Raw genomic sequence first — 23,013 nt, 5'->3', positions numbered from 1 at the left:
CCCGGCGGGAAGGTCGCCGCCTGCGGGGACTGCTGGGGGGCCGCGCGACCCCTGGGCCGGAGCCCAGAAGGAGGACGGCCGCAGAACCCCCTCCGGGCCTATCGGAGGACCGTGTCCTGCTCCGGAGGGTGGGTCCCGGGCGCTGGGGGTGGGCGCTGGCGGCTGCAAGGGGGTGTGTCCTCCCCCGCTGTCACTACAAGTGGCCGGTCAATTTACATATTCCTGGGCCGCTGGTCTAGCCTACAAAGATAAAAAGACAAGCTTTGCAGGACAAAGCATTATCTCGAATTAGAAATCAGGCGGCGGGCAGATCCCAGGCTTTGGTTAGTGGGAGCGGGTGGCCACGACGTGGCCTCTGCACACAGCGTCCGGCTGGCTGCCCTCTGCCACCCTCCTGCCCGCCAGGCAGGGGCGAGGGAGCCTGCGGCTGGTGGCGACCCGAGGAAACTGATTACGCGCCCCTGCTCCTGTCCCCAGCTCAGGTCGCCCTCGGCCTCGCTCCGCCCCTGCGAAATCCAGGAGCTGCGTCCAGAGCACGCCGGCCGCTGCTGCTTCAGCTCTGGAATCCGCCCATGTGGCCGCCTCACCCCCGAGTGAGCTGACAGGGGACTGGGCTTACGTAAATCCAGTCCCCCCCTCGGGACGAAATGTTGATGGATGGCCTTGTGGGCCATGCGTGCCTCGCGTGGACAGAGGGCAGGCAAAACACCTCAGAACCACAGGACTGGAGCCCCGTCTGCTCCGAGGAAAGCTGGGTGGGGGGCACTCAATTTTGTGTATTTGTTTCGCTCTTTCCCTGATTTCTCTTCAGAAATTTAAAAGGAAAATTTTGCTTCTCTGTGTTAATAGTTGACTTTAAAGTTACCCTGACTTTTCAGCTTCATCATTTCCAAAATTTACCAGGGATCTGGCTCATTTAATGCCCTTCCCTTGCAGGGGGCTGAGAACAGAGGTTCATTTCAGTCCCAGGACCCCGCAAAGGCAAATGGAGAAGGGACAGCGGCTCCTCACCCGCCACTGGCCATCACGCCTTTCTGTGTCTTTCCCGATGTCCCCTGTCCCCCCACCAAGGACAGGAGGTAACGCTCGTGACTCTGCGAGGCCGTCACGGGGGGGAAAATGGATGACAGAGGTGAAGTTGTAACAGAACGCCAGAAATCCCTGGAAAAGACTCATAAGTACAAAAAAAAAAGTACAATGGAGAGCCGCATTTATTGATATTAAAGTAATTACAAAATTATAAGTGGGTTAGTTCATTCGCGTATTACTTCAATGAGAATTTTCGTTTAGTCATACCAAAATAGTTCGCTTCTCTTCGCTGCAAAAAAATTATTTGCGCCTAAAAAAATATTTGCACAAACTTCCTTCTTCCTAAGTCGATGCTCAGATTCCATGCTCTTTTAAATCTCATTCTTTTATCCTACTTGGAAATCCAGCTGGTGCATCCACAGCTACATGCAATTACTTTTATATGGCTTAACAGAGGTGTAATCGAATATCAAAAGACGGTCTTTACGATCATTTCCATACTGAAGTTCAACCTGGTTCCATGACAGCCAGGTCAAAAACACTTGAGCGAAAAAGTCACTGGGACTCGATAATCATGTAAAAATCACTAATAGGATTTTGTGAGCGTGTCCACATACAAAGGCATCTCAGAAAACCTGTTCCCATTTCTTCTAAAACATGGAGCGATAGGTAATAAAATATAAACATTTAGAAAAAAATTTTGCAGCTTTTTAGCTGATGTCTTTCAACTTTCTTTACTCATCAATATTGATGTCAGAGGTTGGAGAAGTAAAATAGTTACACTAACATTCAAACTAATTTTACAGACAATTTTATTTATTTAAAAACTCATTAGCTAAAATCTATATACCTTCTTATTCCCAAATCACCTCTATGACTTTCCCTGCATTAACTCGGAGCATATGTAACTCCAAAAAGTCAAAACTGATTCATTTCCAGGGTGAAGATGCTCAGAGACTGGCTGATGACTCGCTAAGGTGTTGGTGTGGCAGTCGTTAAAATCCTGATCAATGCCTCTTGATCGCTGAAACCTGAACAAACAATAAGAGTCTCCGATTATTTGCTTATTTCTCTTACCGGTTGTAAATAATTCAACTACCCACAAAACAGTCGCTTACTGAGGTTCAAATACAACCACGTCCCGCACCAAATTACCTTAATGGAAAAAAAGCAGCCTTAAGAGGGAGTCACCTAGCAGCTCTGGCACCAGCTCGGAGCAGGGGATGGCTCTCACGTGCCATGTGGGGGCGCAAATGGGAAGACTCCTTTTGGAAGCAAAATGCTAAAAAAAATAGGACTGTACCCCATGAGTCAATAATCCCACTTTATGAATCTAACTCGTAGAAAAACATGTTTTCCTTTTAAAACGCTCTGCCTACAAAGTTATATACTACAATATCATTTATAACAAAACTGGATATAGTCCAAGGGTCAAATACTGTAAAATGATGTTGAAAAGGTGCCATATATTTACACAACGTAATGTCATGGAGCCATCATAACATCTGAAGACATTTGAATGGATGGGAGAGCTAGGAAAGGGCTTATGATAGAAACTATTCTATACATTATACAACATCTGATATGTTATATGTAAAAGACACACGGATATTACATATCGTACACATCATAGCTACAGGAAACACACAAAAAGCCAACAATTTGAAGTGTTCCCACTGCCTTTCTCATTCCTACAATTTAGGGGTCAAGCTTATTCTCCGGGAGTCAGGGTTTTATTTGGCCCGATGAAATCAATGTGGGAGCATTACGTTCTTCCTTCCGATTCAGAATTCAGGCCCCGTGATGCACTGACTGTTTTTCACACTTTACATCTTCTTTTAAAAACTCATTTGCCATAAAGCAGTTAACGTTTCTCCCCAGGTTGATTTTGAATAATTTAAACACGTCCCCTTCATTTTTCTATCGGAGACAGGAAATAAATAGATAAATAAATAGGTGTATAACTCTCGAGGATGGCTCGCCTTCACGTCCTCGTTCCTGATTACTATTCCTTAACGAGCCGGGCACTTGCACCTGTCTTTCCGTGGGAACTGCTGCGTCAGCGTTTGATAACTGGACGGGGAAGTGGGGATGGAGAAGGCTGATGGGAGGACACAGATGCCCGAGGGGATTAAAAATAAAGGGTGTTTTCCAACTGCAAAGATCAGAACATAAGCTGCTCATTTTCCCAGCGGTGAAAGCAGCAAAATGTGAAAACATCTCCACGTGAGAAAATGCGGCGGTGACTCTGAGGCGAAGCCGGTTCTTACCGTGTCACCCCGGTGGGGCCTTCACTGTACCATCCGATACACGGGGTCACCGACTCTCAAGCTTCCAACCTTTTCCACAAAATAATAGTTCCCAAAAAGTGGGGATGACTTGAATATGTGCTTCTCTGAAGGATCACACAGGCGGTAGCTGAGAAAAGCAAAAATTCATCATCAGGCATAAAAAAAGGGAACAAGAACCTAAACGCTTTCGAAATAATTCAAGTTTTCATTCCTAGGTTATTTACAAGTAAACAGCCAGCCTTTTCTGAAATGTTGACAGAGAAGTTTGTGGGACATCGGTCACACTTCGAATTATCCTGGCTTTTCTAGAAGTATCCTGAGAGTCTAAACAATTTTTCCATGGCTTCAGTTGAGGCCAAAAAGAAAAAAGAAAAAAAAAATTTCCTGTGTTACTTAAAATAAATACTTTGTTTGGATGGGTACTTCCAATTTCTCAACTCATTGGGGCAAATGCTCATGCGATCTTGAAATGGAAAGACACGGAAATCTCCAAATCTTCTGCTTACTGCATTTCAACACTGCGCTTTCCACCCCTCCAAGTTCAGGAGCCCAAAGTTGAGGTTTCTTTTATGAACAAAAATTAAGACAAAGATGCAGTTGGTAGGTGGGCAGGACCATTGACGAAGTTAATTTTTTTAAAGGCCTATCTAAAGAAAACAAATTAACTTCACTACATCTTAAACATCAAAAAACAAAACAGAATTGTAAATCTGAAGTCTTCCAGAAATAACTTCTTGACTCTAACCTAAACTTATTAGAAACCAACAACAAAACAGAGAAAAGGGAAAGAAAATAGAATATATCTTCCAAAAAAATATTAAGTTTAAAAACATTTTCTTTATTGAGAACGAAAGTCAGCCCAAATTCTTTAAATAACAAAACGAAACAGATGAAAACACCCTGGCATAAAAGAAGCTTCTGGATAAACAAACTTCGATAACTCATTACCTTCCGTTATTTTTCTAACATTTCATTATACAACTTCGATTATTCTCATGTTCCTTGATATTGATTCTGATAAAGAAATCTGAGTTGCAATCAAAATATTTGAGGTCTTAATTCAGAAAAACACACATAAATGTTGTTAAAAATTGATATCAGAAACAAAAATTTCAATATTTACTATTATACAATTTAAAATTTGTCAAAAGGACTAGAAGACCTGTTCAGGTAAAAAGAAGAAGCGACACTCACTTAACATTGCTGGACAGACATAAACCGACCAGAAGGCAGAGTGAGAGGTGCTCAGACAGCACCCCCACCCACAGGGAGTCCCAGGTGGGGACAATATTAAAAACACATCGGACATGCGTTCTACCTCTTCAGGGTTTCCAGGGGCTCCTTCCTGTCTATCACGCCGGTATCCGGGTCCACCGTGGTCATGATGCACCTGTCACGCAATAACCGAGGGTCAGGTGACCGTTAAGAACCAGTGCGCAAGCCACACCCCAGAAGTCAAGTCTCGCGTGAATCCGTACCTGGGGCAAGCCAAAACCTTTTTCATTTCCACGTTGCCAATGAGGAGTTCATCCCAGGTATCCTAGGAGAAAAGGAACACTCTCTTTTGAATTAAGAATGCACTGGCAGTTTACTCTTTGGCTGGTACTACGGATGAGGCGACACAGAAGAGAGCCACGCCAGAAGACGCCAAGACCCGTCTTCCAAAGGAGTCAACGTGCTGGGGGTCCAGGCTCCACCCTCTTGACTCGCGGTCTTAGAAACCTGACGGTCAGCACAGCGAGGACGGACCGTCTCGGGCGGGCAGTTCGCCATGAGAATCATAAATTAACTCAAAGGCCGGTTTATTGATATATAATGAGAAATGCATAGCTTACGAGGCAAGCTCACTCTCTCCCTAAAGCTAAGCCGCAGGGAAAGCCAGGTTAAAATCCGACGCTTCTTTGAGGAGGGAAACATCAGCCAAGGGAACCAGCTGTAAGACTCACACATTCAAGACTTCTGCCTCCCCACAGGGGCACCCCGCCCATGGGTCCCGACACCCCACAGCCACTGGCTCTGCTCTTGCGGTCCATTGCACACTGACCTCAAGTGTCTTGCTTCTTCCAGAGACAGACCTCTGACCCCCCTGGCCCCAGAGTGAGTGTGGGCCCAATGCACTTTTGCTAAGTGGCCCAGCAGAGGCTGAAAGGAGGCAGAGTTGTGTAGACAGCTTAAATTCAGAAACCTCTGACAGACACAAGTCCAGCTGGAGCACAAGTCCTCCCCCGGCCACACGCTAGCTGGGTGGGTGACACTGAGCAAGTTACTCGACTTCTCCGAGTCTCAGTTTTCACATCTGGGAAATACTGCCCACCTCAGTGGCTAGCAAACATTTTCTACCCTGAATCATCGTGAACCAAGGTGGAAATTTATATTTTTATAATTACTAAAACTTGGACACAACCAAGATGTCCCTAGGTAGGTGCATATAACAGTAGGGGTTGTATGGAAAAGCTCTGTGCCTTCCTCTCAATTGTATTATAAACCTAAAACTGTTCTAAAAATAGCCTTTTTTTTAAAAAAAATTACATTTTATATTGTTTCCTAATGCTCTTTCACACACACCCTCTATATATAACTTAAACAAAAGTTTTGCAAAACAACTCTTAACCTTTCAACATTGAGTTTACTCTAATACCTTTTATTCTATTCTATTGTTTTTTTTGTGTTTTTTTTTTTAATGCCGGTCAGTATCCACTAAACTGATATTATAATCCAATAATGGATCGTGACCTGTGGTTTGGGAAAGATAAGCAGGAGCATTAAACGAGGTAATGCGTGTAATGGGTCTGACGTATTGCCTGCTACATAACGAGCATTTAATAACCGTGAACCATAATTATTATTATTTTTGTTATTGTTTTATATATTGTTATTTTTATCATTGCTTCTTCAGAAATCCTTGAAGTCAGGCAGAGATTGCTGTACTTATGTTAGGACAGAGCCTTCTTATCTAAGCACCCAAATAAAATCCTCACTTACCCCGACTCCCTTTACTGGGGACAGAAAACATTGGTGATGACGATTTGCGAAAACTTTGGTTTTCAACAGCTGCAAAGGATCACACTGGGAGAACCCGATATTCATACAGGCCTGGGCTTGGTGGTGAGCGGCGGGGGTGCAGAATTCAAACCACAGATGTCTGTCATCAAAATCCACTGCCCTTCTAGAAACTTCTCGGAGAAGCGCTTTCTGAGGGACAGACGCCACCCCGAGGGGCTTCTGCAAGCTTCTCCACTGTTCTTTCATAATGTGGAGTGATGAATGATACGAACAGGACATTCCGAAAGAAGCATCAAGTCCTGCTCACCAGGAAGAAAGCAAGGTTCGGGCAATGCCGACCCCACAGCGGTCAACCGCAGGGATGAGAAGCTCTGGGCAATGTTATTATTTTAAAATTTCATTGCTCTGCATTCCCAGAATCCAAACACGCCACAGTGGCCCAAGGGAAGCCATGTTTTAAATAAAATCTGCTTTATATTCTGAGTTCCATGGAAATAGCACAAAGTACTTTGGGTCACAAAGAGTAAAAGGCGCACATTGCATTCTCTTATTATTCTATATTTTGGCAATAAATAATGGCCTGAATTTTTCCACCATGCTGAGGTTTGCTATCTGTTTTATTTTTTATTATTAGTTGGTCTATTAAATATTTACGTGCATTATCACTTTACATTAATATTTAATGTAATTAGTCCCTCTAATTGAACAGGTTATAGTTCTGTGACAACATGTAGACTGGTTAATGCATCAGGCCCTTAAATATTGGGCTTCCTAATTGAAGGGAGACCCAATCAGCAACATTAGCATTATTTTATAGCAAGGACTTTTTTCCCAATGTGCACAATCAGAAGGTTCTTCTAGAAAAATTATTCCAAAAATATAAGAGCATTATTACTTCTGTAAGCCCATTGCGAATAAAACAGCAAATGGACTCGAGAGCACGGGGTCACTCAACATTTTTTTATTAAAAAGGAAGACTCTACCCACTCAGACTGCCTAAGGGAACACCATCAGGCTTACATCAGCCTTAGGTTCAGTTTGACAAGTTACAGGAGATCGAAAATTCTTGTCAGCAAAGTTACTGGAAAAGCAAAAAAAAAAAAAATCTGTAGGCAGGAAGAGAGTGTTGTTTCGTCTTCTTCCCTTAAACTAAAATTAATATCAAAACAGTTTACTCTTCAGTGGAAGCAAATCCAGAAAACTTTTACTCCCTAAAAGAAAGTTTCTATACTTAGTCAAAGGCCGTAGCCCAAAAAAAAAAAAAAAAAGGAAAGTTTCCCAGAAAATAATGGCGCAATTAGATGATCCTTGTGAAAGAATTTTTGCTTTGTGGACTCATTTGGGACCCAGTGTTTAGTGACGTGCGTTGCTAACGCTGAGAGCTGATCTCACTCGGTGAGCAGCGAGCATCTCAGGACTCCGCACTTACAAACAGCCTGACAGCCACCCTGGGAAACCAGAGACGGGGAGAAATAGATGTGTTTACAGGGACGCTAACGGGCCTTGAGGCTTCACTGGACTTTTCCAACACCTGTACCTAATTTTGTTTCTGTTCTTTTTCTTCTTAGAGACCCCCAAATTGCATAAACTTCAGGCCCCACCAAATCAGGATGTATTCCTGGGGCGAAAAACCAAGTCCCTTCCGTCAAGGAGCCATTGAGGATACCCCGCCTCCTGCCTCTCCGCTCCCTCTGCTCCCCTCCCCAGCTTGCACCCCATCCTAAGTCAGGGCTTCTCCAGGCGCCGTCTGCACAGGTGGACCGTGGTGGGGAGGCCGAGACGGTCGCAGGCCCCGCCTCCATTCTGCTGGAGGATCCAGAGGAGACCTGCTCATCTACGGTATTTTTCAAAAAGACCTCCAGGGAAGAAGCACCACGGCCCGGCCGTTTCTGCCTCAGGCTTCCCTCCGTCACCGTGCACCCCCCAGGGAGGTGCCAGGGTGAAGTCACGCCGGGCACATCGTGGGCATCAGCGGTTATCTGTTGGATGGCTGCATATGCACTTCCTCATTCAAAATCATTACCAGCTCCTCAGTATCCACAAGGTGACATTCAAATTCCCTGGCACGAAGGAGGGTCCAGCCTCCTCCAGCCTCTTCTCCGTTACCCCCTGTGCTCCTGTGGTTCTGAAATGCCCCCGCCCCGGGCACCCCTTAATGTCACGGTCCCTCGAGCTGTCAGGCCTCCAACTGGCGGCCTCCTTTACCCAGAGTGACCGTTGCTTGCCCTCGTCAGCACACCCGGCATGCACAGCTACACACGCACAACATGGCTTCGGGGTACCCTGGTCTGACCCCTCCCTGCCCCCCATGCCTCTCTTCTCCAGGCAGATGTAGGCATTTGCGCTGCTGGGCATTTGGCACTTGCTAAGCGTGTGCATTAAACACGGCTTACGCTGGGCTGCCATTCTCTCTCGTACTGGGAAATTCTTAAGGACTGGGGGTGCTTTGCATCTCTGTACCCAGGGCTCCTGGACACAGTGCCTGGCCCACAAAAGATGATCGGTCACTTTCAACAAATGTAAAGAAGGATGAAAGAGAATAGGTATCACATGACAGGGTAACATCCACAAGTAGACGACTTCCGTCTACGTGGCTATGTTTTAAATGATCCAATAATATGAAGCGCCAACACGTGCAAGGATTTCTAGTTGGCTCTCGGCGAAGGTTCGTCCTAAAGGACAACAGTGACCAGCAGATAGAAGGAAATGCGGTCACCCAAGGGAGCAAAGGACGGAGAAGATTCCAGAGCCTCCCCCCTCGGAGGTAATTCTAAAGTGGAACCTTGACCTCGACCGAGAGCTGCAAGTCTCGGGTTCGAATGCCAGAGCCACCAGGCACACGCCTACCAAGTTGTATGGCACCGCCAAACTTCGGGCTCCTTATGAAAAGGAGAGAATAATACAGACTTCACGGGGTGTCCTAAGGACCAGAGAAAGAAATTTGGATGACGTGATTCCTTAGTCCAGCGCCCGGCACCCAGTAAACACCCGATAAACAGTGTTCACTGTCGTCTGAAGTTTAGCCCGTCCCCAGTGCTCAAACCGTCTGCCGATGGCGATCTCAGGTTGCAGCTGGCTTCCGACTGGGGTTGTCCTTTGGGGTCTGCAGAGGGTGGCGATGCCTGGTGTCAGCCACGTGAGAGAGCATGTGGGTCCTCTGGGAGAGAACTCGAGGCCACAGTATGGAGTGTCCCCCGGGCCCCGTGCCCAGGCAGGTCTCCTATATCCTCTTGGCCACCACTTTGGGGCCCGGGGCTGCCAGGAGCCTCGAGTCTTTGAAAGCCCTCCGGGGCGGCACAAGGATGGAGAGATGGCTGTTCTCGCCATCGTCATTCCCTTTCGTTTTCTGAGCTGTGAGTATGTGTCTCAGCCTCCGCCCAGACTTGCTACACTTAGGCGTCCCCGTGGCTTGCTTTGGGGCCTGAGCATTAAAGGGTGAGCAGCGCCCCCCTGAGGCCAGCGCGGTGATGGCGGCAGCAATGAGTAAAGGACTTGACCAGGCTAAGATGACCTGGGGAAGGAGTGACCCCTGCCGTCAACCTTAAAGGGTCCGAGTTGGCACAGGATAAGGGAGCGAGCAGTTCTATGTGTATGTCAAACATCACCTCTGAGCGTAACGCGCAGAAAGCACAGAGCCACTTACCTCCTCAAAAGCCTCGCAGCCCGTCACCACGATATTGGGCCTGAAATTCTCCATTTTCACTTTCTTCTCCAGCCTGGTGTTCAGATCTACCAGGGAGGCTTCTGAGAGGATCATGACTGGGCCGCAGTCCGGGTAGGCCACCTGCGCCAAGAACGAGGCGCCATCAGGCCTCACTGACCCAGGAAGCTCCTGAGACCGACCGCATCGCTAAGGAAGCTCTAACAGTAAAACCACCTGCCTGCAGAAAAGGAGGGGTGATGTCAGGAAGGAGAGGTGACGCTTGGGCTTAAAAAAGTGGCCAAGTCAGCCCCGGGCTTAGGGCAGGGTCCCTGTCGGTACATCGATGGCAGCAGCTGGGCTCAGGACCCACCTTACCCTCCGGGCCTCACTTCCTCTCTAGTTCCTCACTCCAGGGCCCAACAGGTGGCCCTCCCTCCAACACCATCATCAGATAGAGGAAGGGTCTGCGGCCAATCAGCTTTACTACGGGAAAGATTGCTCTCAGCCGCCGTCATTCACGCGCCGTGCATTTAATAAGCACCTACTATGTGCCGACGGCAGTGAAGAAAGCAGGTGAAACCCCGGCACTCAAGGCGCTTGTAGTCAGGGGTGTGGGGGAGACCACCGCCTGCTCCCCCCCCCCCCCCCCCCCCCCCCCTCTCAGCTTCCTGGTGAGGAGCTGGGATTTAAACCTGTCTTCCTTTTCCGAATCCAAAGTTTTGTCTTGGCTGCAGGCACACCAGAGGGTGCTTTTCAGGAGGAGATTCTTAGCAGTCAATCTTCAAGACTGACCTTGCATAGAACGCCGGGCACTGGGAGAGTAGGTCTGAAATTAGGAAACCGGGATTTAGCCCCAAACAGACCCCTCACTTTCGCCGCCCTAACTCCCATCGTCCTGGGAGCCGCGGCTGGCTTCTCTCTGCATCGCGGAGAACCCCGTCCGCTTCGCTCTCTGTCCCCAACACCTGCCCAGGTGGCGCCCTCAGGACGACTCGCCTGGGCCAGGCCTACACTTTTCCCATGGGGATCCCAAAATAAGCTCTTAGTGGGACAAGAAGGAAGCCGGAGGGGAAAGGGTCACGGGTAGGAGGGTCAGCGCACCTGGTAACTCTGTCGTATAGCTGGGAAAATTTTTCTCGATAGTCTTGTCTTCATGTTCTTTTCGAACTGAACCAGCCTGAGAGCTTCTGTTTTCAAGAAGTTGGTGAACCACTGAGCTGCTTCGTCGCCACAGTCCCTACCCTTGATGTCAAGACCAGAAAGCCTGGAAGGGTGACGAGAGAACATCAGTCAGGCTTACCTCCCTGCATCGGCGCACTGAGCGAGGGCATCACGGCGGAGCAGCCGGGCTGCTGGGACCTGTCTCTGCAGAGGGCCAGCGGGGAGGGAGCGGAGTGTGCTTGCCGGAGCGGGTTATGTTTGCAGCTCACCCGGACCTGGTGGAAATGCAGACTCCGGCTGGGTTGGAGGCTGAGCCTCTGCGTTCCGAACAAGCTTCGGGACGCCTAAGCTGCTGGTCCGTGGACCACACTTCGAGTAGCAAGGATTTAGGGGACTTTCAGAAGGGATGAAGGATGCCCCGCAGGTGTGGTGGATAAATCCTGAGCCTGGAGTCTGGCAGGATGGGTTCATATGGGAACTCTGCTCGTCCTGAGCCCGTGACCTGCAGCAAAGCATACCACTCCGCTGACCTCTGCCTCCAGGTGTAGACTGTGGATCATAACATAGCACCTGCCCCATGCGGTGGGCACGAGTTTCATTAGATGACACGATGGTCTTCAAGGTTTTTTTTTTTTTCCTTGTGTGCCCCTAAAGGAATTTTTTTAAGGCTATGTATCCCTCATAGAATCGCAAGCTGATGTGGAAACTTTTTTACGAGCTTAATTTTCTGTGAAGGCTATAACTTCCATTGAATCGTAAATATTAATATTTAGAACGAAATTATGTTATAAAGCACTATACATATTATATCTATTATAAATCTATAAAAATTTTATTAAAATAAAATAAAATTATGCTTTTCAGACTAAGCGATGGACTCTGAACACCATGGCAGTTTGATTTCCACTCTCATGCACTTTAAAATACATGGTTAAGATCTTCTTTTAGGGTCCATATTTAAAAAAAATTTTTTCCAGCTCCATTGAGAGGTAATGACATACAGCTCTGTGTATCCTAACGGCTTGACCTGCCTACGTCGTGAAGTGACCACCGCAATCAGTTTAGTTAACATCCTCATCTCATAAAGGCACAAAAAAAAAGAAAAGAAAAAACGTGGTTTTTTTCTTTATGATGAAAATTTTTAGGATCGACTCCCTCGACAGTTTTCCAGGACACCCCAGCACAGCCGTGTCAGCCGCGGCCACCAGGCTGGGCATCAGGTCCCTCGTCTGTACCTTGTCCCTGGAAGACTGTGCCTTGTCACTGCCACCCGCCAGCTCGCGGCTCCCCTCTGCTTTCTCGGAACCACGAACCCGCTCTCCTCCTCTGAGTTTGGTTTTGGGGAGGTTCTTCTTCTTATTATTCCACATATAAGTGAGAACGCTTATTATTATTCCACATATAAGTGAGAACGCACAGCATTTGTCTTTCTCTGTCTGACTTACGTCACTTAGCCAATGCCTTCGAGGTCCATCCATGTTGTCGCAAATGTCACAACCTCCTTCTTTCTCGTGGCCGAGTTGAAGGACTAGTAACGCCACCTAGCTGTCGAGAGTATGAGACAATGGATCCTCGTGCTCCGATGGCATACAAATTGGCGCAACGATTTTAGGAAACGATTTGGCATTTTCTTATGAAAATTAACATGCGCTCCTCAGTTCACATGGTTGTGTTAAAGGGTCTCCTTTACTTTTTTCCAACTTGAGGTTGTTGGGTTTGAATTTAATGTGGTTTTAAGCTCTGGCGAGCTAGCTGTGATAATCACTGTCTGTCACTTACCATCTACTTTATATCATTTCTTATGTTTTTAAGCAGTTCTCATGACAATCGATCCATTAAAAATGGCTTGTAAATAAGTGGAGGCTGGACCAGTTGCTGCATGTGTGACCGGCCGGGGCGGGGCGGTGTCCTGACTGCCCTCGCCCGCTCTCTGTGGTCATCCAGAGCTCTCCATTTCCACGTCATCCAGAAACACAACGGACTTTTTGAACAAAATTATATAAGAATGGGTTTACTTGGGCGTCGTTTTTTGAGATCGGATGAACCCCCCTACAGGGGGGTTTGTGTCTCCCCAGAGTTCAGCCTGTTTAGTGAGGTAAAGAACTATGAGAGGAGAACCTGTTTGGTGTCACTGACAAAGGGAGTGTGCCAGGCGACTTTCATATCAGTCACTCAAAACCTGTCAACTGAACACGTACTCGTGAGCTGACGACGGCCTCCCATCAAACTGAGATGGCTACGGTCTTCTCTTCGGTGAATTTCTTTGCTCAGACCCAGAATGTGTGAGAATGCCTGCCCCCCTCCCACACACTGAGCGCCGAGGAGGCAGGCGGGTTCAAATCCCAGCTCTGCCTCACGTGATGACGACCTGAGTCCTGGTCCCTTCGTTTGCGAAGTGGAATTAACTGCGCCCACCTCGTGGGATAATTAACGGAAATATTGCGTTTAATAAATTACTGCCTCAGGGTTTTGAAATTTCGGAACTTTGAGCGATGGCTCTCAGCTCAGACACTTGGCTCGTAAAAAGCAGACGATGAGGGCACAGGGGACAGCCTGCACGTCCCTCTGAGTCTGGAGGCTGTGGAACAACTAAATTTCCACATGCTGAAAGCTCAGGTGGTTGCAAAGGGGTCCAGAGCACCCCACGGCAAGGGGCCAGGCCTCTGGAACTTTCTGGTAGCATAGGACAAGGCCAGGCCGAGCCACCGAACTGGCCGTTCCTGCACGGAACCCACGGGTTGGCAGGCATCCATCTGCGGCTTGCCTCTGGCCAGAGCTGGAGATCCCTCACATCCACCTGGCGCCTCCGTCTCCGTCCCGCATCTCAGAGGCTGCAGAGTCACCTTGAAAAGCTCCAGCATCCTTACCACCCAACCCCGAGACACAGCAGGTAGCGTCCCCACTAACTTCCTCGTCTGCCTGGCCGGTGGGCTGGCAACCCTGAGTAGAAGTCCATTCAACTTGAATGAAAAAAAACGAACCCTAGAGATTGGTTCTTTGTACCCTCTCTCCACCTGTATTAGTCACGCTTTTTCATTTTCTGTATTTTTGATGCTTTGACATCTCAGGGCCTTGCTGATTCTAAAGAAACTGTCCCTCCCAGGTCACCTGCTAGAGATAGTAAACCACCTTTCATATGAGTACCAACCAATGCAGGCCACCTACGCTGTTGTGCTCTCGCACCCCTGGCCATTACCTCCCGCCCTAATCACCCAGGACCAGGCACCAGGCGACTGGGGATGGGCTCTGTGCCCCAGAATCCACTGAAGTTATTTAAATAGCCGATCCTCAACTGGTTTATCCGGCCTCACCCGGTCTTCCCTGCAGAATCACAGCGAAGGCTCCTGCCTGCCTTTTCCCCATCCCTTCTGCCTCCTGACCGACCAACCCCGCCGCTTCCGCCACGGCCCTGCGTGGCACGGGCCTCCTGCGAGTATAAAAAACTTCTTTCTGCGTGACTTACCACACCCGATTAAAACAAATCCCACGCGCCCTTAAATCATACCCTCTCACGGCCGACCCCTGGCTCCATCCCAACCCAGACTCGACTTCCCTGACATGTCTCCTTTATCAACCCCGTCGCCGGCTGTGCAGACAGAATGCAGGAGGAGCCCAAAGGAAACCTGCTCACGGGTCCCTGGGGCCCGAAGCCGGGTACCTGCAGTCGTGGACCGTGTGCGAGGAAGGCATCTTGCTTGGCAAAATCAGCTGGTCCATGCCGGGAGCTCTGAAGATCAGGTAGTCATCTTCACAGGTGACGGAGACCAGGACCAGGCGAGGCTCCTGCCGGGCTGTGACCGTGTGTCCGCCCTTCTTAGTCACCATCCAAAACCTGCCGAGAGACAGACAAGGGCGTACTCAGGCCCCGGGAGAGGCTCTTCCATCTTCTCAGTAGCTTCTCTCCAGCTTCCTACTTCTTCAACATCCTCTCCCCGCCCCGACTCAAGAAGCAACCTTTTTTTTTTTTTTCCTAGACAATTATCCAGATCTGGCCAAATTCTTTGGGTTCAAAAGTTGGTGGCCCACAAAGAGAGTTTCTTTGGCAGAAACAGACCTGGGAGAGCGATCCTGACCCATGTATGAAAAGGCCCAGTTCCAAAAATCCAGAACATGAGGCCGGTCGAGGGACCCTCCCTCCCTGCTTGGGTAACTACGCTGTGTGTCAGGCCTCTGCTTTGGCCGGAAACTTCCCCGGGCCTGTTGGACACGCCTCTGAACCCCCAGGTGAGGTGAAATGTCTTCCAGATCTTCCTGTTCGAACCAGATAGGGCCAAAAACACTGGTCCAAGCGGCCTGAGAGCCTGGACAAAGGTCGTGTAACGTTTGTGATTCGAGGAGGATGCACGTTGGCCTCTATTTCGTCTGACTGGCTGTGGCACCCCACGTCAGGGTCCCCCAAACAGCCCTGCTTCTTCGTGAACACATGTTCCTTCTCAGAGAAGAACGACTCACGAAAGTCACCTGTTAGCCGCGGATTCTGAGCTCAGTGATCACACTCTGCATGTCACATCCATGGGGACGATGGGGCGAGCTGAAGAATGGAAGGGGAGCTGAACCGGTCAGGCTGACTGTGCTTTTATTACAGCAGAGAATATATTTGGGGTTAAACCACACGAGTGATCGGACTACTTAAAAAAAAAAAAGGAAGTGTACTGCCCTCAGGGAAAATGACTTTCAATAGCGCTGTTTTAGACAGAGCATAGGACTGGCAGACAAGAGCAGGGGGTGACGCACTGTGGGCCTCGATGAGTGAGCAGCCACGTTGAGTCGGGGCTGCCCTTCCAGAACGAGGGGCAGTGCCCGCAAGGAAGACATTTCAAAAGTGAGCCAGGCCAGATGGGCGTGTCTGAGATGATCTAACCTCACGGGGCAGGGAGGTGGTCTCACCTGTGGAGCCTGCCAATCAGGCTACCTTTCCCACGCGCTGCCTAAACTGTCCCTTTCCTATGACGAAGCGCCTAGCATCTGTGCCCTGCTAGCCCGCGTGGCAGGAGGGTGTGGCAGAGGTGGTGACGTCGGGGCAGAGACATGGTAGGGGTTTTCCTGAGGACTGGGATGCTGGGCAGCGCAGTCCCCGCCCCTCTGAGGAGGCCACCTTTTTTCTTTCCAGGTGCCTTTGGTTCCTAGGGCTCTCCGGCCTGCTCACCTGCGGGGTTCTGGAAGCTGCCCCCCCCAGCCTCATTACCCTGCCAATGGGGTAAGAATATTTTTCGCCTCTGGCCCATGTGGTGCCCAGAGAATGAGTCATTAACTCTGGCCGCCAGATCAAAAAGAAAGGATAAGTCTGGAACGTAGATTTTTTTTCGTGACCGAGTGATCCCAACCTAGTCTGCCAGCCTGAAATCGACACCTTCGTTTCACATATAAAACGTGGGTATGTGGGTGGGGGTGGGGCGGAGCCCCGGCTCCGTTTCCCCTAAAGAACAACAGTGCCCTGTCCGATCGGCCAGGGGCGGCGGAGAAGCAGAGCCCGAGACGGCTGGAAAGTCCCATCGCTAAAGTCACGAGTTGGCCTGGGAATCAGGAATGACTGGGGCTGTCAGCACGGAGAGCAGGGTGAAGGCGGGAAGAAGAATCTAGAAGAAAAGACACTCAGGACCGTAAACTTAGGGGACATGTTTCTCCGAGGGGCGGCAATAATCTGTGTGGAAGGAATAAGGAGCTGGCTTCAGAAACGGTCTGGACAGGTTTGTCAATGACCGAAGCTGCCAAGGAGAACGGGAATCTACAAGGTCAAGGGCAGCCACGGCCTCTGCGAGGGGGTGCCCGGCGGCCCGAGCCAGCGCTTTGCCGGGCGGACTTTCAACGCTCAAAGGTCAGGGTGCTGAACAGTCACGCATCTGTTAAGAGTCTGATGAAGTATCTCAGAAGGCGAGACACAGAGCACTTACAGAGGACGTCCCCAGCGTCTGGGACGGTCCCAAAGACATGGATTCAAAACAGAATTAAATAAAAAGGCCTTTTCCTGCCTTCTAGACTGTAATGTTATTGCTGGAGTCTCAGGTCGATGGAACAACAGCAACCATTTAGCAGAATTTTTTTTTTCCAGTGTGTTTTCAGGTTTCATTTACCTTTTAATAAATAAAGTCTAGATTAGATAGGGACTTAGAGATCATCAAGTTCAATCTCTCTCTTTCCCCCCACCCCCCGCAAATGAAAAAAATGAGGCTCAAAGAGGTTAATGACCTTGTCAAGGTCTCCTGATCCTGGTCTGCGATCCTCACACTTCCAAACCACACAGTGGTCTCGCGGAGAGAGCGTGAGAGCTGCACTCAGAGATCTGAGTTCGAGTCCCTTCCACCCATGACGGTTTTGTGATCTCGGGGGGAGATACAGCATGTCCTTGACTAACCAACCGCGTTTCGTTCAATGTTATTCTGTCATCATGTCGATGAGGCGCTGTAGGACTTGAACTCTGGTTTGTATCTAGCAGCCTAAGGTAAAACAGGGTCCCTTCTGCTTAAAGTCACAGAGCCTACTGAGGACTTCCTCTACTTATCCGTTCTGGTACCATTCCCTTATTTGCCAAGTGGAGATGGTAGTCCGGGCCACGAGGTTGTTGAATAAGCTCATCTCTGGGACAGCACTGAGCTCAGGGTTCGCTGCATATGAAGCACTGAATAAGTGTCCTTTGTGTGACCTTTCCCTCCACCCCAGTCCCTACACCACACCACCCGTCCCAAGCATTTATTGTTCAAAACCAGGGAGCGTTGATACAGTTCCATTTATTTTAGGATGTCCACAGAAGCAGAAAAACGAAGGACAGATCTGTTCTTTCTGAAGAAGCAACAGTCGCAGCAAAGTCCTGACAACAAGTAGCAGAGCAAGTCATTAAGATGACCCGAGGGGACACAGATGAGAACTGGAAATCCCTCTCTGAAACAACCTCAGTCCTTCAGGTAAGATCCGCAGCAGCGGAAAGTCATTTCCCCTCCATGTGCATCCTGAGAACTCGCCCCCCATCCCGGGGTTTGGAGGGTGTCTAGCGTTGCCATGGCTAAAGTCTCGCCAGCAAGTAGCCGGCGAGCAGAAATCTGTTTTAGTCCTTCACACTCGAATAAACTCTACACATGTTCTTCTTAAAGGTCCCAGATAAACCCTTTACTTAGAGAATCAGGGTCACCTGGGAGCTGTGGACATTACACGAGCTGATATCCCTCTCGGTGACTCTGATCCCGTAGGTCTGGGATGGGCGCCTCAGGAAATTATACTTTTAATAAACGCTCCAAGATCAGGCGTGGGGTGCAGGGGTACGGGCAGGCCCTCGTGAGTTACATAGTCTGCATACACAACACTTCTCTAAAACGAGCTGAAGTTTTTTTCATGCCATGGGGGCCCGCATTTCTTTACAAGGACAGTGGTTTTCAGAGAAGAGTGGGTACCTACGTCCCGGAGTGAACTCGGGGCAGCAGGCTGCCTCTGCTAGAACATTCCATGAACAGCTTGCAAATCTCCCTCACCCTAGACATAAGACCATAGCTAAACCATCCTGGGCCAGACAGGAAGGCATCTGTATCCTAAGGATCAAAGAAGGAGGTTCTTCTAGAAAGAGGTTCACTCTTTCTAAGGTTTAGCATATTTCTCTGTCAAGAAAGCTCTCCTGATACCCAACTGCATAATTCTGTGTCGCTGATGTGTGTCCATTGTCTCTTCTTTGGGAAGAATTCAATGACAGAGCACCTTTTTTTTTTCTGAGGGTGCAGAGTGAAATGCCTATGTGTTAGATCCTGTGTGGGTGGGGACTTTACCCAAAGTTCTTCACTGGGGAACACTTTGCCTCTGGGTGAAGGGGACACACAGTTCCCTTAAAAAAATATATTACACTTGCAGGCCCCCTGACACCTCTTGTCCTCAACAGAAGACCTCACTCTACTTATTACTCATTAAAGAGGGTCAGGTGGGGACCTCTTGGGTCTCCCAGGCACCTTGCCAGGAACTGGTGACGGTCAGGAACAAGGCCCACCAAGGCCAAAGCCAGGCCCTTGAACTAGGCATGGTTTCGGCTTCGCTGCAGTCTGCCCACTGCTGCCAAGGAAGCTGAGAGCTAACAGGGGCCTTGGCGATAAGCAGGTCAGCAGGGGCCTTTTACGGACAGAAGAAGAACCTCTCGCCCCCACCCACCTTTCCAAACCTGAACCGGACATGAACTTGGCCGTCCCCGCGAAAGGACCCCAGGCAGAAGCTCCAGCTCAGGAAACCCAGGTCGCAAACCTCAACGCTCCTGCGCCGGGACAAGCCCCAGCTTCAGCCCTGCGTCCCAGGCCCAGCAGGTCGCCCGCCGCCCCGCGCGCCCCGGCGCCGCGTACCTGTCCCGCAGGTGGCCGCTGCGCAGCCCCAGGGCGGTGCACTCGGCCTCGCTCACCGCCACGCCCTTGCACGACTTGACGGGGTAGATGCACAGCTGCTGCACGGTGCCCACCTGCTGCAGCCGCCGGGGTCGCCGGGGCCGCGCGCGGCGCCACGCGGCCGCCCCCAGCGCCACCGCCGCCAGTCCCAGCGCGGCCGCCGCGAGCCAGGCGGCCCGGGGCTGCGCGGGGAGGCGCGAAGCGGGGAGCCCGAGGGCGGCGCCCATGGCCCGGCGGCTGCGGTCGGGGACTCAGAGGGGACACGGGCGCCTCCGCCGAAGGCCCAGGCGGCAGGAGGAGCCAGCGCTGGCCCAACCCCCGGCGGGTGGCCCAAGGCGTCACGCAGAGCGCGCGCCCCGAAACGCGGTGGCGGGGGCCCCCGCCTCAAACCGGGGAGCGGAGGCGGAGGGCGGCCGCGTGCCCCTGCGCCCCGGGACGCGCTCGCGACACCCACGGTCTCTGCGGCGGCCACTTTCGCTTTAGCTTCCGCCACCCCACCCCGCTTCCTTCCCGGTCCCCCGCCCCCTCCCCTTCCAGGCCCCCCGCTTGGTCGCCTGGCAGGGGCGCAGCGAGCAGTGAAAAGAGGCAGCGGTTGCAACGTGAGAGTTTTAAAGGTTTAGGAACCCCTTTCCCTGGCAGGTGGCTCTGAGGACCGCAGCATTTTCGGGTCCAGAGTCCACCTCCCGGGAACCCCTGAGCGGTGGCCAAACTCGAGCCCCCGCTCCTTGCAGCCTAAAGCCGGGTCCCGGGCGACGCCAGCCCCAGCCCGCCGCGCCCCGCCCCGTTCGGATGCCTGCCCGAGGCCAACCTCCTCCCAGGGGGTGTCGCTGTGCCCGGGCTGCTCCGGTGGAGGGGCCTCCCCCCTTAGAGCACTGTCAGGAAGGGCTTACAATCGAGTCCTTCCTCTGTCCCTTTGAGATGCGTATGTATAGCTTACAACTCAGAAATGCCTTTCTCAAGGACCCCAAGCCATGCCTTTGAAAGGTCATCAAGAAGGACAGGGCTTGTCCCCGGATCTCTGTGGGAGGACAGAATCCTCCCTTCAGTAACTGCCCCCTAGGGACATAGCTGGCCTAACCCCATTCACACCCAGCAACCCTTCCTCATTCTCGAAGCCCCTGCCCTGTCCTCTTCCCGGCTCCCGGATTCGCCCTTTACAAAGCCCGGTCACCTGGGCAAATGCGATGGAGCTCAGCCCTCTCTGGAACTGTCCCTAACGGTTACTGAGTCCCATCCGCCTTCGCTGCTGTCTCTGCCGCTGGGCTCCTGTATCTTAACAGCTCCGTCCAAACAGACGCTGCGGCGGACAGTGGATTTTCCTAGGCGAGTGAAGGTTTGAGGGCGCTCGTTTATTTTGCAAAGCTGGTCCCTTAATTCGTGGCTCAAGGAGGCAGCCAGGAGGCCACCTCCCAAATCTGAATTGGTCACTCTCTGGAAAAGACTGGAGACAGAAGGGGACCCGAGGAGCCAGCTCCCTTTGGCCTTTTCTAAAATAAAGCGAGTAATCAAAACCCACCTGACTTTCCCCCCCCCAGACAGCCCCAGTTTGAAATCCCGGGCCGGTGAAATCAGCCTCTTCAATAAACACACATTCTCGTCAGGCTCAGTGGGTTTCTTTCTCAAGCGTGGAGTTGCGATGACATGTGTGCAAACCTGCACCTGATTCCCTTTGCCTCAAACGGCCACTCGAGGTGGCTCAGAGCCCTCCCTCCACGCGAGGCTGCTGTCAGAGCACATTTAAGTAAATACAATGCTCATTTAAAAACTTAAAGTTGCCTTTTTGGGTCCTTCGGGTCCTTGCCCCCCCCCAATATATATGTGTGTGGGGGGGGTAGGCTTTTGGGACACTCCAGAATCACTATAATGCATGTAAATTTGGGTGTCAGCGAGTGTCGAGTTAAAATAACATAAATGGTAATGATCATAGTACTTTTTATTTTGCAGGACTTTACAGTTTATAGAGCAATTTGACATTCAGTTCCCCGTGGTTCAGAATCTGCCTTTGAGCCTTTTAGGGTAGAAAGTCTAACTTTTCAGTGTCCGAGAGTGAACTGGGCTCAGAAACACTAACCTTTGTTAAGAACGTTCTCAGGAGACTGTCAATGGAAACCTCCATGCTGTTTTAGTCATTCCCAAGAAGTGTCTCTGCGTGCCCCCAAGCTTGTCCCCAGTGCCACTGTGACAGCCTGCTGAAATGTGAAAGGGGTAAAGGATAATTAAAACCTGAAACCGGACGAAGGAAGTCTATACCTTAGGCCTAGTTTCTGGAACCCCTAACCGCATTCTGTTAATCATGAAACTTGTAACAATGAGCTCATACGCTAACTGCCAATTTTAGCCTGTGTAACCCTGCTTGCTTGCGTGCCATGAAAAATAATCAATTGTATATAAGCTGAGAATTACTGTTTGGCCATCGCCCATGAGGATACTGGCTATTGTCCATGGGAACATAGGCAATCACCCATGGGAACATAACATTCTAACAACAAGCTTTCTGCTTCTGTACTCCCCGCTTGCACACCTGACCAGTGGGTTGACAGGTAGTGAATAAGAGAAAAATAGACCTCTGTGTTTAAGATAGAATGAAGAATGGGATTTAGGGCTTAAAAACCTTGTATCTTGGCATTTCGGGGCTGCTCCTTTGTACAGGACAGCCGCCGGCTAATAAACAGCCTTTGAGAGCATACTCGGTTTGGTCTATTCTACACAGGCCACAACACCACCATCGTCTCCTCTTCCTCCCAGTGAGGACAGATCGGGGAGAACACCCAGCTCACGGGGTCACCTGTGTGTTAGCCAGGTGCCTCCTTCAGGCTGCAAAGAGGAGACACACCCGGATTATGTGACAGTTGGGGGTTGTGGTCGGGATACCCGGGGAAGAAGTCACGCCTCAGCTGCCCAGTGCCAGCCCCAGAACTTCTGAGGCTGGCTGAGAGCTCGGAAGGCCTCAAGGAAGACACACATACGTGGCCAACTCTTGTTCCGGGGAGAACACCTGTCATTCCTGCCCTGTGCTGTGCTGAGCATTGAGGAAGAGTCTCTGATCCCTAGAATTCAGAGTCCAGGAAGAATTTCATCAGTAAACAATTCAGTTACAAGATGACAGGAGTCCGGGGGGCGAGGAGAGCGGAGGTAGGAACTCGTGGAACCTTCTGGACGCTGGGCCTCCACTTCAGGCAGAGATGCTGAAGCTCGACTGATGAGGGGCTTTTTGCTAAATAAAGAAAAAGTCGGGGAGAGAGTAAACAGAGAACGTGACTGAGTTCAGTTAAGACTGGGAAGCAGAGGGCAAAGTCCGGGTTCAGGGAGAGAGCTGGGAAGATAAACAAGCCCCGATGGGAGAAAGAATTACGCTGTGTGGAAAAGAATATGGACTCCATCCAGAAGACACCCCCTCCCCGCCCCCGAAAATGAGTAACATTATGTACTGACGAGAAGAGAAATTGCATGGCTGCAAACGTGGAAGATGTGGCAACTTTTCGTTTGTCCACACACTTATACCTTTTGCATTTTGAACCGTGAGAGTGATTTATTCCAAATA

General features: G+C 50.3%; 1 protein-coding gene and 2 long non-coding RNA genes across 3 annotated transcripts; 1 reads left to right on the top strand and 2 right to left on the bottom strand.

The window, feature by feature from the left end:
• Window positions 1–1,193: 1,193 nt before the first annotated feature.
• LOC120619199 (mitochondrial amidoxime reducing component 2) lies at window positions 1,194–19,891 on the bottom strand. Its single transcript, XM_039883428.1, has 8 exons — window positions 19,434–19,891; window positions 14,786–14,959; window positions 11,068–11,230; window positions 9,967–10,107; window positions 4,799–4,860; window positions 4,639–4,710; window positions 3,300–3,447; window positions 1,194–2,060 (listed from the first exon to the last, which is right to left on the bottom strand). Exons 1-7 carry the CDS (start codon window positions 19,697–19,699, stop codon window positions 3,321–3,323), a joined length of 1,005 nt encoding a protein of 334 aa, XP_039739362.1. The 5' UTR covers window positions 19,700–19,891; the 3' UTR covers window positions 1,194–2,060; window positions 3,300–3,320.
• Window positions 15,069–17,417, bottom strand: LOC120619201 (uncharacterized). Its single transcript, XR_005657402.1, has 2 exons — window positions 17,314–17,417; window positions 15,069–17,198 (listed from the first exon to the last, which is right to left on the bottom strand). It is a non-coding gene; the product is annotated as an uncharacterized LOC120619201 (long non-coding RNA).
• LOC120619200 (uncharacterized) lies at window positions 17,430–21,274 on the top strand. Its single transcript, XR_005657401.1, has 3 exons — window positions 17,430–17,566; window positions 17,862–18,026; window positions 20,753–21,274. It is a non-coding gene; the product is annotated as an uncharacterized LOC120619200 (long non-coding RNA).
• The last annotated feature ends 1,739 nt before the right edge of the window (window positions 21,275–23,013 follow it).

The sequence above is a fragment of the Pteropus medius genome, unplaced genomic scaffold (genome assembly GCF_902729225.1).
Source record: "Pteropus medius unplaced genomic scaffold, Ma_sr-lr_union100, whole genome shotgun sequence".
Classification (NCBI taxonomy): Eukaryota; Metazoa; Chordata; class Mammalia; order Chiroptera; family Pteropodidae; genus Pteropus; species Pteropus medius.
This window is presented reverse-complemented; position numbering and strand designations above follow the sequence as displayed.